The following is an 18,155-nucleotide window of genomic DNA, read 5'->3' on the forward strand; positions in this document are numbered from 1 at the left end:
AAAAAAAAAAAAAAAAAAAATTGAACCAGTGAAGGTGAGCGGGCATCCTAAGCCCTCTTAGACTCTTACGTAGGACTTAGGAGTCTGGCTCTAGGTGAGTAGCCAGACTGAACCTTTAAAACCGTAAATCAGACTTAAAGCTTTAAAACCTGAAAGCCTTTCTTTCTCCCTCAATTAAAAACCTGAGTTCCTATAGTTGCCCACTGGATTTCCCCTTCGCCAGCCCACCTCTCTGAAGACACCCTCTGCCCCGCCCCCTCTTTTGTCTCATCTAGGTTCCCTGACTTATTGCTTCTTAACATGCCACCCTCCAGCATGTTCCTACCCTGGGGCCTTTGCACTAGCTGTTCTTCAGCCAGAATCTTTCTGTTCCCACATATTTTCATACTTTCCCCGACCTTATCGTTGTATTAGCCTGGTCTTCCTAACTACCCTGTACAAAATGGAAACCTCCTTTCTTCCTCTCCTTTTCCTGTTATTCTGCTTGATTTTTGTCCCTTGTACTTATCCCCACCTGCCATTGTGTATTTTACGTGTTTATTGTCTGTATTTTCCACGAGGGCTGGGATTTCTCAGTGTTTTGTCCGTTGTTTTATACTCAGTATTTAGGGCCTGGCAAATAGTAGTGCTTGATAAATATTTGCCAAATGAGAAAATGACCATTTAGTATGATGACTATATGTCTTAGATTTTCCAGGACATAGCTGATACTAAATATTCTGGCCTTTTGTCAAATATGGGGTGACAACATTTGGAATGGAAAATGTGGTCATGCATGCTTATGTTGTATGTGATCATTCCAAGTCTGAGATTCCATGGTTCTCCATAACCCAGAGGGCCTGGCACACAGAGGTCTGTGGATGAATTGAATGAAGACCTTTGGTAGCATTTAGGTCAAGCCCTTTTCTGCCCCTGACCTCATTGTTTTTTTTACAGACCATGGTTAATGATTCCAGACCTAGCGTTTCTGCAGGGGTTGTGACTCACAGCAATTATTTCCAGATCTGAAAGTTTCTTGGAATGAAATAATCGAAGGCTGGGGCCAAATTTGTTTTAATTAAATGCAATTCATTGAATTCAGCTTGGTGAATAACTAACCATTACCATCAAAAACTAATTAAATGAATGCCTCTCATGTCTGGGAAAATAATGACATAGTGTAGATTCTGTTGAGACTTGATGTTGACTTTTCGTGATCTTTGTGATCAGGATTTGACCCTAAAGCATGGCTGGAGGACTGGTGCAATTATCCCAGAGTTGCGATCTGAACTGAAAATCATGAACACGGAGCAATACATTCAAACCATGACCTGGCTGCAGACCTTGACTGGGTTATTGGAACAGATGCAGGTTTGGATATATTTTTTTTCTCTCTCACTTTTTCTTTAAGCCTGAGGTTAGAAAGTTACTTCAGGTATATTCTGCTTAATTGTTATAAAATACGAGGCTTAAGTTGTTTTCAGTAGACTGCAGAATAACAACTGGGGTTCTTTTGCTTAGACAGTGTTTGTGGGGCCTGTGTAAATGTAGGTGTTTGCTCACATTCCTCTGTCAGTGAAGATCCAGTATCCTCACTTCCACACTGAAGCCTGCTAGGAGCTCTCCTGTGGGGTACTGGGATTCAGGAGACCTTGCCAGTGCTTAAGTCTGCTGGTTCTGTCTGCGCCTGCTACAGTGGGGCTTCTCCATTCTGGGCCTCAGTTTCCACGTCTGTGAAATAAAGGGGCCTATGAAGTGAACACTTCAGTCTAGGCACCATGGCTTACGGGAGAGAGTCTCAAAGCAAGAGTCAAGATGTCAAAGCAAGCAAAAGTCTCAGTTGATTCTGAGGATAATACCTGCAATTTTCTGGCTTACTGGAGTTCCCTGGCAGTTACTTCCTTGAGTTAAGTTAGGCAGCCAGTTTTGGCTGGTAAGTGAGGAATGGCAGTTGTATCAGTCATTTCCTGGCCCATGGAAGCTGCCTCTCTTTTGTAGCTGTATCCCCTTAATTCTCCATGTGCCCCTTTCCTTTCCAGTTCCGTGAGGCACCTTGTTTTCTCCCTGGCTCCAGCTTGCCTGGGCTACAGCCATCTCAGCATGGGTGCTGACATTTTTAGGATACAGGCACAGATGCTTGCTCTCTTGGCTATCACACCTGCAATCTGTGGCCACGGTCTATTGCCCATGCCTGCCCTCTGGCTTTGGAAATGGGCAGGGAATTGCCTTGCCTGCCCCAGCTGGCACTCTGTGTGGGAGTGGCTGAGCAGTGAGATCAGGCAAGGCTGTGAGTGGCAGGCCACATTCTGGCTCCAGGTGCATGCATTCCAGAGCATGGGGCCCTGCACGTCCCCCTGGGCCTCGTTTCCAGGATGCATTGGGCCCCATTAGTTCTTGGCTCTTCTCTGATGAGGATTTATTCTGTTTCGCTTGCTATGCTTGTCTGTGAGATGATTTACTAAAAATATGTGGCATCAATTCTGAGTTAATGTAGTTGAGAGTCTGTGCATGTCATACACTACTAATAGTTACTTTTTATGTGCCAGACACTGTGCTGAGTGCTGGCTCTATACACATTGCTCATTTAATAGTCATAGCTGTTCCATTTTAGAATAAGGAAACAGTTTTTGAGAGGTTAGGTATCATTTATGTGTGAGATCATAAAATGGCAGGGCAAGGCTTGAACCAGGTCCCAAAGTCCATGCTTCAGAGCACTGCTTTCATGTGCCTTCCTGTTTAGAGGATTCGGGTATAGGCAAGGCTTGACTCCCGCTCAGTGACGTCTCTGTGACCCTGGCAGCTGGTCACATGTACAAACACAACTGCACGTAGATGGTGTCAGTACATTTTCGCTTTGGAAACAGTTTTTTTTTGTTTATTTTGTTTTCCTTTTTCTGACCTGTGTAAAAAAAAGTTGACTATTAAGGAATGTGTGTTTTAGAGAATGGAAGTGCTGAAAATATTTCTGTGGTTTGTAAAATTAATTATACGAGGTGTGGGGTGAGGGAAGGAAGAAAGGGAAATTAAGATTTACATAGCCGCCCACATTTTGCAGGAGAGAAAACTTGAGACTGCGAGATAGGTCACTTTTCTGGAACCACAGTTCTTGGTTGGCAGAATCAGGCTGTGTAAAAATGTCTTAAGAACTTACTGTGTTCTGGACACCGAAACCTTTAAGTTCATTTCATTTTCACAGCAACTCTTTGAAGTAGGACCGAAACATCACTCCCATTTTTCTGATGCAGACCCTGAGGCACAGAGGAGATAGAACTTGCTCTAGTGACGGGTGATGCTGATGTTGACACACAGGCAGCCCAACTCTAGACCCTTAACCTCCACGCACCTATATTGCCTTGGATTCTGGCACTTTGTACAGAGTTCTGTCAAGTTGGATTCACTGGGATATAGAGGTGTGTAGCTGCTAACTAAAAAAACATCCAAATCAATGTCCTGTCTCACTGTCGCCCTCTTCCTCAGTGTTCCCCTAGAAAGTTACAAGTTTTTCCACTGAGCCTGTGGCAGATGTTTCTAGAACTCCCCCTTGGGGATTATTTTCAGAGCACGTAGCACATTATTTGGACAGTTTTCCGAGGAGAAAAATTGGTCCTCTGAGATCGGGTTTGATTTTTTCAGAGCCAGCAGAGTGTCATTTGTTTTTTGTTTTTTGATTTTTTGAGATGGAGTCTTGCTCTGTTGCCCAGGCTGGAGTGGAGTGGCGTGATCTTGGCTCACTGCAGCCTTCACCTCCCAGGTTCAAGCAATTCTCCTCTCTCAGCCTCCCAAATAGCTGGGACTACAGGCTTGTGCCACCACGCCTAGCTAATTTTGTATTTTTAGTAGAGATGGGGTTTCCCCATGTTGGCCAGGCTGGTCTCGAACTCCTGACCTCACAGGAGTCATTTGGAGCCAAGTCTAATGAATGAAATAAAAGTATATAAATATTGATTGTAATTCCATTACCTAGCCTTGAAGTGCCTTCCAAAATGGCTGTGGTTCATGGTGGTGGTACTGGCATTGGTAGATGCTTCTCAGGTAACTAACCAGTCAGAGGCCACTTTTAGACCACGGGTCGGCAAGCTTTGTCAGAGGGCCACATGGTAAATATTTTAGGCTGTGCAGGCTCAGGTAACCAACCAGTCAGAGGCCACATTTAGACCATAGGTCAGCAAGCTTCTGCAAAGGGCCACATGGTAAATATTTTAGGCTGTGCAGGCTATAGGCTCTGTTGCAGCTACCCACCTCTGCACTTGTAGCACAAAAGCAGCCGTGGACAATATGTGAATGAATGGTTGTAGCTGTGTCCCAACAAACTTTATTGGTGGGCACTGAAATTTGACTTTCATGTAATTTTTACGTGTTAGGAAATTTTTTTTTTTTTTTTTTCCTTTTGAGGTAGTCTCACTCTGTTGCCCAGGCCAGAGTGCAGTGGCACGATCTCGGCTCACTGAAGCCTCTGCCTCCCAGGCTCAAGTGATTCTCATGCCTAGCCTCCTGAGTAGCTAGGATTATAGGTGTGCGCCACCACGCCCAGCTAATTTTTATATTTTTGAAGAGACTGGGTTTCATCATGTTGGCCAGGCTGGTCTCGAACTCCTGGCCTCAAGTGATCCACCTGCCTCGGCCTCCCAAAATGCTGGGATTACAGGCTTGAACTACCACGCGCGGCCTGTCATGAAATTATTCTTCTTTTCAGTTTTTTTCCCCCCAAGCATTGAAAAAGAAAAACCCATTTGTAAGCTCACAGGCTGATAGAAAAATGGGCCGGTGGCTGGACTGATGTAGGCTGTTGTACTGGCTAGATTGTACTATCTTTCTGAAACAAGGGCAGAGATACGTGGCCAATCTGCTTTGCCCCTGAAGAGCTGATTACGCCCATGAACAACCACTGGAGATGGAGATGGCTGAAGTGCCTGTATTGTGGGGCTTTGGTTAGTCTTTTCCAATGTGGACTACCCACTCTAGAGTACATGGTTTCACTTGAAAGATTAATGATAACTAATGAACACACACCGTCTTTGAAATATTTTAAAGTGGATTTCAGAACCAGAGGCTCTTGTTTTAAGGAGTTTGGCCTTGTAGGGGGACAGAACTGGAGAAGGGGGTGGGCACAGGGAGAAATCTTCTTTTTTTTAATGGGAGAAATCATTTTTGGTTTAATGACTGATGGGAAGGATGGAAGCGAGAGGGTTGTTCCTTGAGAGAGATGATAAATGGTGGGAAAGGTTCATGTCAGGGCAGCCAGCAGGGCGCCCCAGCCAGCAGCTGGGTACTTCAGGGGAGGAAAGGCCCAAAGCGTGGCTGAGCAAAGGCGCAGAGCTCAGAGTCCCCCTCTGGGCACGCATCCCTGGCCTCCGATTCCTGGGGTCTTTCTCCTTTACATGTCCCTTCAGCAGCCTTGGGGTTCAGAGTCGAGCTGTTGAACCGAGCAGATGTGATAAACGGAAGGTTCTTGGCTCCCATGTCAAAAGCAGATGGTTTGCCCGCTTGGTATTTTCCTCCAGGTTCTAAGGTTACCCCCGTGGTCATGAATTGCAGGGAGCCGGCCTGTTCCCTGCGATCATGTGCACCTTGGATTCTGGCCTCAGTGTTTCTGTTTAGCCATAAGAACCTTGGAGAGAGACTTGTGAGATTCCATTCATTAGATCATGGGCAGTTGGCATTTTCTTTTTGCCTTTCACCCATATTTTGGCCCACCAGAAAATGCTCTGCTTTTCCTTCTCATGGAGATGCTTTACCTTCTCGCCTTTTGCAAAAAATAATTGTTTTTTAAATTAAACAATATAATATTAAATTTAAAAGTTTATTTATAATTCTCGTGTACAAATTAAAGTAATTTTTTATGTTAATTTCCAAATGTAAGCACATACTTTGACATGCTTACAGTTGGTGGGTATGTATGCTGTCTCCACTTAACTATAATGTTTGTACACATGTATATAATAAGTATAATAGGTAGCATGTACTAAGTATTTCTACATTATAGTTTGTGTACCTGTATATAATAGGTGTGTAATGGATATATCATGTGCATAATGGATATATCACGTACATGTCTTATACATATGTGGATACACATGCATTATGTTTATATGTAGTCTTTACTGATAGTTTAATATAACTTCATAATAGTTCATCTTACTTTGTTAAACCACATTTCTAATGTTGGACATTTAAAACTATTTTTTATTCCTGAAGAAGGCAGGGTTTCAACTGGAAAGCCTGAAAAATGTATTATTTCATTCAGGTGCCAACCTCTGAGATGTAAAGGAATAAAATTTCTAGAAAAGCTGCTCATTAAAAAATTCTCATTACGTAATGAGTTTATTTGAAACCAAAACAGTCGTAATAATTGACTTGCGTCCTACAGGTTCACAGAGATGCTGAGTCACAGCTGGTTTTGCAGGAGTGGAAAAAGGAAAGGAAGGAGATGAGGTAAGAGCGGCCTGTATTGAATGTGGCATGTCCACCACCCTGTTCTGGCCGTGCTCAGCCCACGTCTGTTCCCCAGGGCCAGCCTGAGGCATAATGTTGAAACATCCTTTTTTAGCTCCCAGGTATGTCTGCCTCCCCCAGGATCCAGAATCGGCTACCTGCTGTTGGTGACATGTAACATTTCCTTGAGGCCAGCCATCACCCCTGTCATTCCTCCACCCTTGCCATCGAAGGCCTTGGGAGAATGGAGCCTTTCCATCTCATTCCTCCTCCCTGCCTTCCTGACCTTCCCATCTGGGCAGCTGCTGGCCCAGTTGTTAACAATGCTGGCAGCACAATGTGGCTATTGGGGCAGTGCTGGATTTGGGCTCCGAACCCACAGTGAATTCTTAGGGCTCCCACGACCCTGGTGCTTATTTGTAACCACAGCTCTTTCAAGAATGTGCATTCTGTTAACTGATAAAGCAAGCCTGCCTGCCGTGAGAAAAGTTTGGTGGGTGTCTGTCTTAAGGGAACCCATACTGACAATCATGCTTCTCTAGGAGAATGCTTTATGCCATTGGCATGAACTTTTCTGACTTTGTGCATGGCCTTCTCCAGCCGCTGGGCACAGCCATCTCTGAGGTTTGGCAGCAGTGGTTGTGGTGGGATTCTGGCCTCCCAGCCGTGGGCAGCCTGACTCGGGGGTTCATGTGGTAGTGTGCGTGGGTGGGTGGACGGGGCATGGAGAGGGGACAGTGAGTCCATTCCTCAGATTCTGCAGAAGCCAAAGCTGTATTGCATTTAGTTTGTCCTCCTCCCTCTCAGGATGTTGACTGCCTGAGTCTTATTTTAACTGCTACCAACTAACTGGTGGCTTTTATCACACAGCTGTGTAAATGATTCTATTTTTTGCTGTGTTTGTAAATGACTTATTAGCAGTCAAATAGTATTTGTTCATTTTGATGGACTACTCTGTAGGGTGCCAGCCATCAGAGAGTGCATATCCTGTGTGTGTATGATAGAGATGTTGAAATAGACATACATGCACGTAAGGATGACTGCAGGGGCTTATGGAACTTGGACGGGGTGAACAGTCTCACTTCTGAGGAGGCCGGGAGGCATTGAAGTATGTAATGGATGGGGAAGATTTACATCACATAAAACAATCCTTAATTCCTCCATCTGAGCACTTGAGAGTTTACAACATGCTTTTATTTTTCTTACCTTACTCAGTTCTCACAATAAGCTTGTGAAACAGGGGGTCTTGATCCTTTCGGTAAGGGAAGTGGAGACTCCTGAGAGCATTCCGTATTCTTCTGTGTACCATCGGGAGCAGCTGTTGCATCCTGTGTTTAGTTTGGGAGATGGGGCGTGTGTCCTTAGAGAAACGTGCAAAAGCATCTGGAGCCTTGAGACAGTTAAGGGGGAAATAGGACCAGAGTCGTTTTGATGGATGGATAGGCAGGCTTTTTTCTTTTTTTATTTTTAGATAGGGTCTCATTCTGTCACCCAGGCTGGAGTGCAGTGGCACAGTCATAGCTCACTGCAGCCTCAACCACCTGGGCTCAAGCAGTTCTCCGACTTCAGCCTCCTGAGTAGCTGGAACTACAGACATATGCCCCCATGCCTGGCCAAATTTTTTGCATTTTTGTAGAGACAAGGTCTCACTATGTTGCCCATGCTGGTGGTCCAGGGCACAAGTGATCCACCTGCCATGCCCGGGCCAGACTGTTGTTTGTTTTTGTGAGACAGAGTCTCGTTCTGTTGCCCAGGCTGGAGTGCAGTGGCATGATCTCTGCTTACTGCACCCTCTGCCTCCCTGGTTCAAGCGATTCTTGTGCCTCAGCCTCCTGAGTAGCTGGAACTACAGGTATGCGCCACCATGCCTGGCTAATTTTTATATTTTTAGTAGAGATGGGGTTTCACCATGTTGACCAGGCTGGTCTCGAACTCCTAGCCTCAAGTGATCCACCTGCCTTGGCCTCGCCAAGTGCTGGGATTATAGATGTGAGCCACCACACCTGGCTCTAGACTGTTTTCTTAATTAATATTTGGGGCTGCTCTAGGCTTTTTTCTCAAATGAGTCCTATTTTTTTTATTTTTCTGAAAAAGAAGTGATTTTGATTTCAGTAGTTTAAAAACAAGGCTTTTTGAATCATTCTGTGTTGCTTTGCTTTTTTATTGCCCCTTCAGAGAAATGACCAAGAGTTTCTTCAACGCCCAGTTTGGAAGCCTGTTCCGCACAGACCAGAACCCAACCTACTTCCTGAGGCGCCTGTCACGCTTCGCTGACATCTACATGGCGTCTCTGAGCTGCCTCCTGAACTATGACGTCAGCCACACTTTCTACCCCCGGAGGACTCCACTGCAGCACGAACTGCCCGCCTGGTCAGAAAGGCCCCCCACCTTCAGAACCCCTCTCCTGCAGGAGGCCCAGGCCGAGTAGCCGAGGGCAAAAGCTAGAAACTGTAACTGCCCCTGATTGGGCAGGCATGATGGGGTTGACGTCATGTGGGTCTGAGTGTTGCTTTTGGAAAAGATACAGATAAGCCTTTTGATATTTGTTTTGTACCTTATGGAGAATAATTCTCCCAATGGTTAAGACAGGAGCTAGCAGCCCGCCTCTCTAGCGTTTCCCTCCATGCAGGGCTGAAAGGCAAACTTCTCATTGGAACTCTGATTTCGCCTTTTTGTTTACCGAGGTCCTGGAACATCAGGTTTTCTGGGATAGGTGAGACACTTGATACCGTCTCTGTATTGTAGCAGGTCAGGCTTGAAACGGTTCTTGACTGCTCCATGGCACATTTCCTGAACGTGTACTGGCAGTGCATTGGGAACTGCAGGGGCACAGTGATGGGCAAAGATTAACTGCTTCCAGAAGGCTGATTTAGAGGGCTCCACAATGGCAAAACGCTCCTGTGAGTGACAGAGAAGCCCCCAGGTGATGGCCACTTCCCAAATCATTTGGTACTAAGGCTTTGACATTCTGGCACATTGCATCAAAGAACACAGCCTCCCCGGAAGGACTTAGGTGAGAAAGAACAAGAGAAGTTGCAACTCCTGGACCCTTTTGTCCTCAGTGTGTGATTCCTGTGTCCTTTCCCAGCATGGAGGAGGGCAGGAGAGAGGAGATGAGAGCTCTGGTCAAAACCTTCCAGCTAGTGGAACAGCCTTCTGAAGAGCCTTCTGCAAGAAATGAGTGGGTTAGAAGAACCAAAACTTTTGTGGTAGATCTCCCAGGAGCCTGTTAAACCTGGAAACGCCACCCGAGTTGGTTTCATGTGCTCACTGGAAGAAAGAAAATGAACCAGGGAAAGGCATCTTTATGATGAAATGCTATGCCATGCCACCACCCGTTTGAATTGGAATCCTGTTAAAACATGAGATTTACCAGAAACAGTCCTTGTCTAGATGGAAACAAACAAGTTCCTGGCTTCTCTCTGATGAGTTATCAACTGAGAGGTGCTTGGATTGGCCAGGGGAGGACGAAGATGGCCACCACAACTTAGCCAGGTCCAGCCTTCTCTCAGATTTCACTCCTGCGGTGTTTGTGCGACTATTGGGGAGTTTGTATAGTTTTTTTTTTTTTTTTTAAAGATGTCTAAGATGGGAAAGGGTGAAGGACATTGAAGCTGAGAAATAGATATGACTTAGCTAACCGAGCTTTTCTCATTTCTTTCTGTTTTGTTTTGTTTTTTTGAGATAGAGTTTTGCTCTTGTTGCCCAGGCCGGAGTTCAGTAGTGCAATCTCAGCTCACTGCAACCTCTGCCTCCCGGGTTCAAGCGATTCTCCTGCCTCAGCTTCCCAAGTAGCTGGGATTACAGGCATGCACCACCACTCCCAGCTAATTTTGTATTTCTAGTAGAGATGGGGTTTCTCCATGTTGGTCAGGCTGGTCTCGAACTCCCGACCTCAGATGATTGGCCCACCTCGGCCTCCCAAAGTGCTGGGATTACAGGCGTGAGCCACCACACCTGGCCTGCTTTTCTCATTTCTTTCTAGGGGCAGTGCAAGTGGCATATATTCCTTTTGTTGGAGGGAAGAATCCTTAATTGCATCTGCATTTGTAGTATCCTTCAACATAAAGCGCATATTTACTGCACTCTCTGAGTGCTATGGGAATGTCTGCTGTTATTAGTTATGGCGCTGCTAATACTATTTTAATTGCGTATGCTATATAAATACTTCTGTTCAGATTAGCCTAATCTAGTATTGCTAAAACTCATTTTAAGCTTTGGCGGTACCATGTTATACTCTTAAATCTAAAGGATGGCAGGAACATGAGGGGAGCTTGTGGAGAGTGCTTGCTTATTCAACATTTTTATTGTGATAAATGTATGTAACCATCTATTGATGAAATGCGAGCCTGGCATTCCATGGGCTCCTTGCCAGATGGCAGAAACTTAACGAGTTACATAGCATCGTTTGTAATGCTACTTGTTATAGTTGGAATGTACTTGTGATATTTGGCTGTATTTAACTATAATGGTGAAGGTGACCCTTTAGATCCAATAAGGCTTCTCCCCATCTTCTACATTTTGTTATGAACACAGTAAGACACAGTAGTATGTTCTTTTTTTGGAACAGGGCAGGCATTTTGTTTATTGTTTGCTTGCTTCTAGGTGTTTCCATCATCAGGGTGTATTGGAGGCTGACACTTGATGGATGTGTGTTGTGCTCAGAACTGCTCAGTGTTGGGGTTCTAGAAGAATGTGCTGATGCTCTTGGCTTCAAGTTTCTGCCTTTGGAGAAGCAGATTGAGGAAGTAGGTGTTGTTTAAAAATAATTATTGGTTTTTATCTAATCAGATATTCATTGGTTACCTACCAGGTGCCAGTTATAGGGTGTTTTGTTTACTCAAGAATGAAGTAGAACTATTTTTAAAACCTGTTTTCATGAGTGTTTAGGTTAGGTGACCTAAGCTTTGAAGGAGAAAAACGTTTTCTGGGTGTGAATGATGAGTTTTATAATCAATTCCCATTTAGAAGAATTTCAGTCTCTCGGCCATTGAACTTGGCAGTGTTGAAATCTCCCATGTGGCAGAAGCCTGTCGTCTAGGCCACCAAGGCTCACTGAGTGTGTACCTTGCAGACTGTAGACCCATGTCGTGGCGGTAACGGGGCTGAGCACCGTCATTCCCATGTGAACGATGGAGGCCCATCCCAGTTTATTATTAATCCTTGTCTATACTCAGGACAGATTTTAACTTGTTGCTGTCATGACTTTTTATTTTATTTTATTTTTTTTTGAGGCAAGGTCTCGCTCTGTTGCCCGTGCTGGAGTGCAGTGGTGCAATCTCGGCTCACTGCACCTCTGCCTCCCAGGTTCAAGCAATTTTCGTGCCTTAGCCTCCTGAGTAGCTGGGACTACTGGTACATGCCATCAGGCCCAGCCAGTTTTTGTATTTTTAGTAGAGATAGGGTTTCACCATGTTAGCCAGGCTGGTCTCAAACTCCTGGCCTCAAGTGTTCTGCCCACCTCAGCCTTCCAAAGTGCTGGGATTCTGGGTGTGAGCCACTGTGCCTGGCCTCGTCATGATTCTTTTTTTTTTTTTGGAGATAGAGTTTTGCTCTTGTTGCCCAGGCTGGAGTACAATGGTGCGATCTTGGCTCACTGCAACCTCCATCTCCTGGGTTCAAGCGATTCTCCTGCCTCAGCCTCCTTAGTAGCTGGGATTATAGGCACCTGCCACCATACCCACCTAATTTTTTTGTGTTTTTAGTAGAGACAGGGTTTCACCATGTTGGCCAGGCTGGTCTCAAACTCCTGACCTCGGGTGATCCACCTGCCCTGACCTCCCAAGGTGCTGGGATTACAGGTGGGAGCCACCGTGCCCAGCCTGTCATGACAGTGCAGTGTGGGATCTGGCACACTGCACTGGGCATTTTGTTCTCTGGTGTGCACATGCATGAATGCATATTGGTACAAGGGAAACGAATCTGTTTTCAACCATTTAAGAAATCATGTTGTAAAGCAAAAATAGTTTGAACATTTAAAAATTACTTTTTAATATTGCTTTGACTGATTTTCTAAGAATTATGTGAATAATAATGAGTCCAGGGCAGCAGCCATCACAGATATGACAGTCCAGCAAGGCCCATAGAGGTCCCTTTGGAAGGGACTTGCACAGCTGATTTTTTTTTCCAGTGTTGTTTTTACAGGTGAAACGTGGCTTTTGAAATACTTCAGTTGTTTGGCTTAGAGCCCCCACTTTCCCCCTAACATAGAGCCTCTCTGTTTTTTAAAACATTTTAACCTGTGGCACTATTTTCTGCTGTTCCCATTAATATGATGTAACATAAACCGCTCGCTACTGATTTGGGCATATTACAGACTAAAATGACTAGTTGCTTTGAATGCATTGTCACTCTTAATTATTGCAAAGGAGAATTGAAAAGTAGTCTTGTGTCCTAGTTAATTTAGCTTTGGGCAAACTAAGTGGCTTTTCTTCTATCCTCTTCTCAAAAGACCTTTTAAAAGCAGCAGAGACTGGACTAAATACTGGAACTGAATTCTACTTTTCTGCATGCTCATTTGCTGCCAAAGACCACTTGGGGTTCCTTGTCTAGAATGCTCTAAGACTAAATTTGGCCAGACACAGGGTTCCTTGATTGCTCTATTCAACTAATAGAGAACCTACATTTTGCCTTCTTAATGTCGACTTTCTTTTGTACCAGGTTTTTCTTTCTTTTTTTTTTTTTTTTTTTGCCTTAGCATTTAGGAGCTTAGCTCAAAGTTCAGCTAACCTTTGATACTACTAGTGGGTTAATGAAGTACCCTTAATGCAGGGTCAGTAAACTTTTCCTGTAAAGGCCAGATAGGAAGTATTTTTGGCTTTTTGGGCTGTTTGCTTTTGCTGCTACTGCTGTAGGAATGACCATGGTCATGGCTGTGTTTCATTACAACTTGATTTACCAAGACAAGCTGTGGGCTGGATTTGGCCCTCAGGCTGTGGCTTGTTAGCTCCTGCTCTAATGGATTGTGTTGGTGGCAATGGCAAGATTCCCTTGCTGAGAATGTGCAGATGACTAACCTCATAGCTGGGATGCAGGGAGGAGAAAGTTCTGTAGGTAATAGTGCACTGTATTCCCTTCTGGGCTACTTCCTGGGCATAGTTACACGTATGGCCAGTGTGTGTACTTGAGCCATCAGGCTTGGGCACTTGTTGAATATACCTCTCATTGTATTAGTTTGTAATTGTGCTAGTGCTGGGTGCTGAGCTCAGCTGCCCAGATGACCTTTCCAGACTGAAAGACATACTCCCCTAACTGCTGGGAGTGCTGCTGGCGGGCCGTTTACTTCCAGCCCTCATGGGGAGTTTCCCCTGCTGAAGAGCCCTGCCTGCCCCAGATCGCAGCCCCTTCCTGCCTGTAACCCTTACCGGCTCCATATGGGGTACAAAGGGCTGGCCTCCCCACCCCAACTTGGGAAACCCTCTGGGGCCATCCCAGCTCCAGAGCCCCTTGTGGGGTCAGTGAGACCTCACTGTGGCCACATTGCAGCCCAGTGCCTCCCCCTGCCAAGCCTGTACCCAGCCCGGCTCAGCCCACAGCACTGTCCTGTGAACCTTCCTGCACGCCATTCTCCACCTCAGTATCTGCTTTTGGGGAACCCAGCCTGCGACAGTGCTTCTGTGCGTTTTCAGTCCTGCAGGTTTGAACTCTGACTTTGGAGACTCTTTTCCAATTATCTCGTGGAATGACAGATTGTGCCTGTATGATATCAGGCACAATTAATGCAAATTAGGCAGGCTTATTTATTCTAGATGTGAATTTGCTATTTATTTTAAATGTTGATTTTATGTGTTATGTGACTCTGAACTTATTGCCAAATAAAAGTTTGAATTGTATCATCTGGCTTATTGTCAGTCACCTATTTTGTGTGCTTAAGTCCGCTATGTTAAATTCTGATGAATCCACAGTATTGTTTTCTAAACAGGCATTTTTTTTTTCCAGGACTTGAGGTTATTTCTACAAAAACAAATAATGGAGATCTTGGAGTAAAAAAAAAATTCTAAGGGACTTCAAAAAGTTTATCCCTGAGAGAAGGGATAACCTTTTTTGGGGAAAGCCCAAAAAAGGGGTATGGGTTTCTTCTCACTACCCCCACCTGCCCCCACCTGCAGCAAGCACACTCCCTTGCTTTCAGAGCTTAAAGACTGGAAGGTAAGCCTCAGATGCAAACTTGGTGTGAGCACAAGTGGGCAACAGTGACCTATGGTGTGTCACCACAGAGGTTCCTGTGTGTTTGTAATCAACTTACCAGGCAAGCTGGAAATGTTTTAAGGAAAGGAAATAGGGAATTAAGAGTAAATGTTAGAGGTCAGTTTGAAGACTTTTTTTTTTTTCCCCCAACGTACGTGTGTGTGTGTAAAACATCTTAAAATCCTTGTGCTTATACCTGAATCTCATTCATTCCTCCTGTGGATATCTTTTTTTTCCTCCTTTCGATCACTTGCCTTTGTGTACTTGTGATGGTGGGTGTTGGTGGACTCACTAGCAAATCTGCCCCATATTGATTTTCTGGGGGTGGTTTTCTAGAAACTTGGCATGTCATCTAAGAGGAAGTGACAGCCTGCTCCTCTGCCTGAAATATGGGCTGCTTCTCTTTCCTGGAGTTGTGAATGAGCCTATAAGACCCTTGGGGCTTCCAGAACTTTGGACTTGGCTCAGCAGAAATCTCGATGATGTGGAATGCAGTTATTTCGGCAGTGAAGGCAGCAGAGAGGAGAGCCTGAGCTCAGCTCAACCCAGCCTTTCCCTCCATCCCCAGTGGTGATTCACAACCCTGGCCAGCACTGCCCACTGGGGACAATCTGGAGATGTGTGGAAGGGTGGGTTGCAGGGTGCTTGGGTTTTGCAGTGATGGGGAGGGGTGTCTAATATTTTGAGGGCAAGGACCAGACATGTTAGACCCCCTGCATTGTGAGGGAGAGCACAGTACACTGAAGCATGGTCCCCTGTCTACACATGTATCTACATGATACAATTCATGTAGGTGGAAACCTCTTTGTAATTTTCTAAGCCTAGAAACTGTTTTATAGGTAACCACAAAAAAAAATTTGTGACATAATTTTAACATACTGAATTTTCCAGGAATGCAGCTATATGTAAACCAAAGGAAGATTACAACTTCGTTTTATTCAGAGCTTTATAAGGAATTACTCATCATGTCAGAAGAGCACATCCTCCACAGGAGGCCACTCCTGGTATTTGAGTTGTGAATCACACCTGTGTCAGTCTGCATTTGTATTGGTCATTTCCATAAATTGTACAGACACATGTATGTAGGACTGTAATTACTGTCTCAGTCCATTCATGCTGCTATAACAAAAGACCGTATGCTGATTTAGCTTATAAACAACAGAAATTTATTTTTCACTGCCCAGGAGGCTGGCAAGTCCAAGATCAAGGTGCTGGCAGATTTAGTGTCTGGTGAGGCCTGTTTCCTGGTTCACAGGTGGTGACTTCTGCATGGTGGATAGATTGAGGGAGCTCTCTGAGGCCTCTATTATAAGGGCACTAATCCCCTTAAGGATGCCCCTTCCCCTTGACTTAATCACCTCCCAACGGCTTACAGGCTCACTTACCACCCTCCTAGTGTTACCACCTTGGGGGTAAAGATTTCAACACAGGAATTTTGGGGGTCACAAACATTCAGACCCTAGCACTTAACCTTTATTTTAAAATGTCAGCCAGGTGTGGTGGTTCATGCCTGTAATCCTAGCACTTAGGGAGGCCAAGGTGGGAGGATTGCTTGAGCTCAAGAATTTGAGACCAGCCTGGGTAATATAGTGAAACTCCATCCCTACAAAAAATAAACCACATTAGTTGGGCTTGGTGATGGGCGCCTGTAGTCGCAGCTACTTGGGAGTCTGAGTCTGGAGGATCACTTGAGCCCAGAAGGTTGAGGCTTCAGTGAGCCATGATTGAGCTACTGCAGTCCAGTCTGGGTGACAGGGTGAGACCTTGTCTGGGGAAAAAAAAAAAGTCAATTATTTAAAAAATAGTCAAATATTCTCTTTTCTAAAATGCAAATTTGTTTTAAGCAATTATAATTGTCTTCATTGTGTCTTCTATTGAAATTGTAGCTGAGATTTTACCAAGTATGTATTTTATTGTAAGTTACTTTGTCTTTCTGTTATAGAACCTTATATATACATTTCTAATTCTTCACTCATTCACTTTTTAATGACAGGTTTACATATATAGCTTTAAAAGGCAAATCTAAGCATCCTTCCTTAAACATGCATTATAAACTGTTTTCTTTCAGTGAATGTAAGTGTAGAGTGTTACATTGATTTAAAAAAAAAATCGTGTGAGGATAGGTCATGTTTTCTATGAATTACTTTTCACGTCGCCAAGGAGCAGGTGCTCTGGGTCAAGAACTGCAGATGGAGAGAAATTGCCTCGTGGCTGCACATCCGTGCAGTCCCCTCCAGGAAGTCCTGCCGAGAGGCTGAGCCTGCCTGCACCTAATCCTTCGCATTACTTTCCTCCACAGCAAAAATATCAGGTATGGGAAGTTGAGGCAAATTGTCATCCCTGGTCACTCCTCTCACATGCCTTTTCTTCTAAGGTAATTCTAGCAATTAATAAGCTAACACATTTGTTGTTAAAAATGTTTCAGAATTTCTTTGTAAGTGGTTGGGCGAGGTGATCTTTTCCTCCCTGCTCGTAAAACAAGAAGAGATGCTGGGTAGAGGCTCAGTCCATATCCCTTCCTGAATACTTATGCCTCTGGCATTAGTGGCAGTCAGCTGGGGTTTGCCGACAGCTGTAGCCTCCCACTCTGCATCCTGGGTCCACCAGCTGGGCAGTAACAAGGAGCCTGGACCGTGAGAGCAGTACTTGTCTGCACGGGTCCCACTGACCCAGCACTCCACCAACCTCCATTTGCCGAGGGCCTGCTCTGTGCCTCACGCGGTTCTGAAACTGGACGGAGCAGACAAAGACCGTGCTCCATGGAGGGCACATGTGTTGGGGACAGAGTTTTCTGCTGATGTTTGCCTTAGGGCTCAGGAGTGGGGAACCGAGTTGTCAAGAGGTGGGAAGGGGAAATAATTCAACACTAGTGCACCGCACCCCATGCTGAGGGCCTGCTGGGGATCGCCTCATATTGCCTCATATGACAGGCCACAGTGCAAAAGGATAATTTGTGCCCCAGGAGCTTCAGGAAACTAACCAGGGCACACAGTTACGGGGAGAAGTTGGTTGGGTGGGCCTGAGTAGGCTAAGCCCATCTGGGCGTGACCCCATCCCGTTTGCCTGTGCCAGTGGAATGTGGCATTTTCAGACTCTAGGGCAAGTTTGTGTGTGTGTTGAGGGGAGGGCATTCTAGGAAAGAAAGTTCCTCACTGTTCTGAGCCAGCTCCTATGAGAGGCTCTCTCCTGAATGGTAACACTCTGTGTAACTGACGAGGCCACTTTATCCCCTCGAGGAAATCTGCTGTAGGTGTGCTCAGAGGGCAGAGTGGGAAGACACTGGGTCTTTGATGATGTCTTTGAGGTTCTGAGTGGAATCAACCCTGAGGCTGCCCTCCTCTAGGTCTTCCAGTAACAGCTAACAGTACATCCCCGTGCTGTCTTAGCTAATGTGGAGTTGGGTTTTCAGGTCCTCCGTCAGCTATGCTAAGGCCTGCATACAGTTCATACTTCATCCTCAACAAACTTGCGATGTTGGTTGAAGTTTTTCCCTTAACTATTAAGTAAGGGAGTCTACAGTTGAACCTATTTCTTCTGGTTATAAATCTGAGGTGTCT

At 45.1% G+C, this 18,155-nt stretch overlaps 1 protein-coding gene across 1 annotated transcript in view; it reads left to right on the top strand.

Moving 5' to 3' along the window:
• Positions 1–9,552, top strand: part of NT5DC3 (5'-nucleotidase domain containing 3) — a 65,793-nt gene extending 56,241 nt beyond the window's left edge. The window contains exons 13-15 of the mRNA XM_011968647.1: positions 1,210–1,350; positions 6,347–6,411; positions 8,587–9,552. Of these exons, the coding sequence (XP_011824037.1) occupies positions 1,210–1,350; positions 6,347–6,411; positions 8,587–8,839 (459 nt within the window). The 3' untranslated portion in view covers positions 8,840–9,552. The remainder of the gene's footprint in view (positions 1–1,209; positions 1,351–6,346; positions 6,412–8,586) is intronic.
• The last annotated feature ends 8,603 nt before the right edge of the window (positions 9,553–18,155 follow it).

The sequence above is a fragment of the Mandrillus leucophaeus genome, unplaced genomic scaffold, assembly GCF_000951045.1.
Source record: "Mandrillus leucophaeus isolate KB7577 unplaced genomic scaffold, Mleu.le_1.0 Scaffold852, whole genome shotgun sequence".
NCBI classification, from domain to species: domain Eukaryota; kingdom Metazoa; phylum Chordata; class Mammalia; order Primates; family Cercopithecidae; genus Mandrillus; species Mandrillus leucophaeus.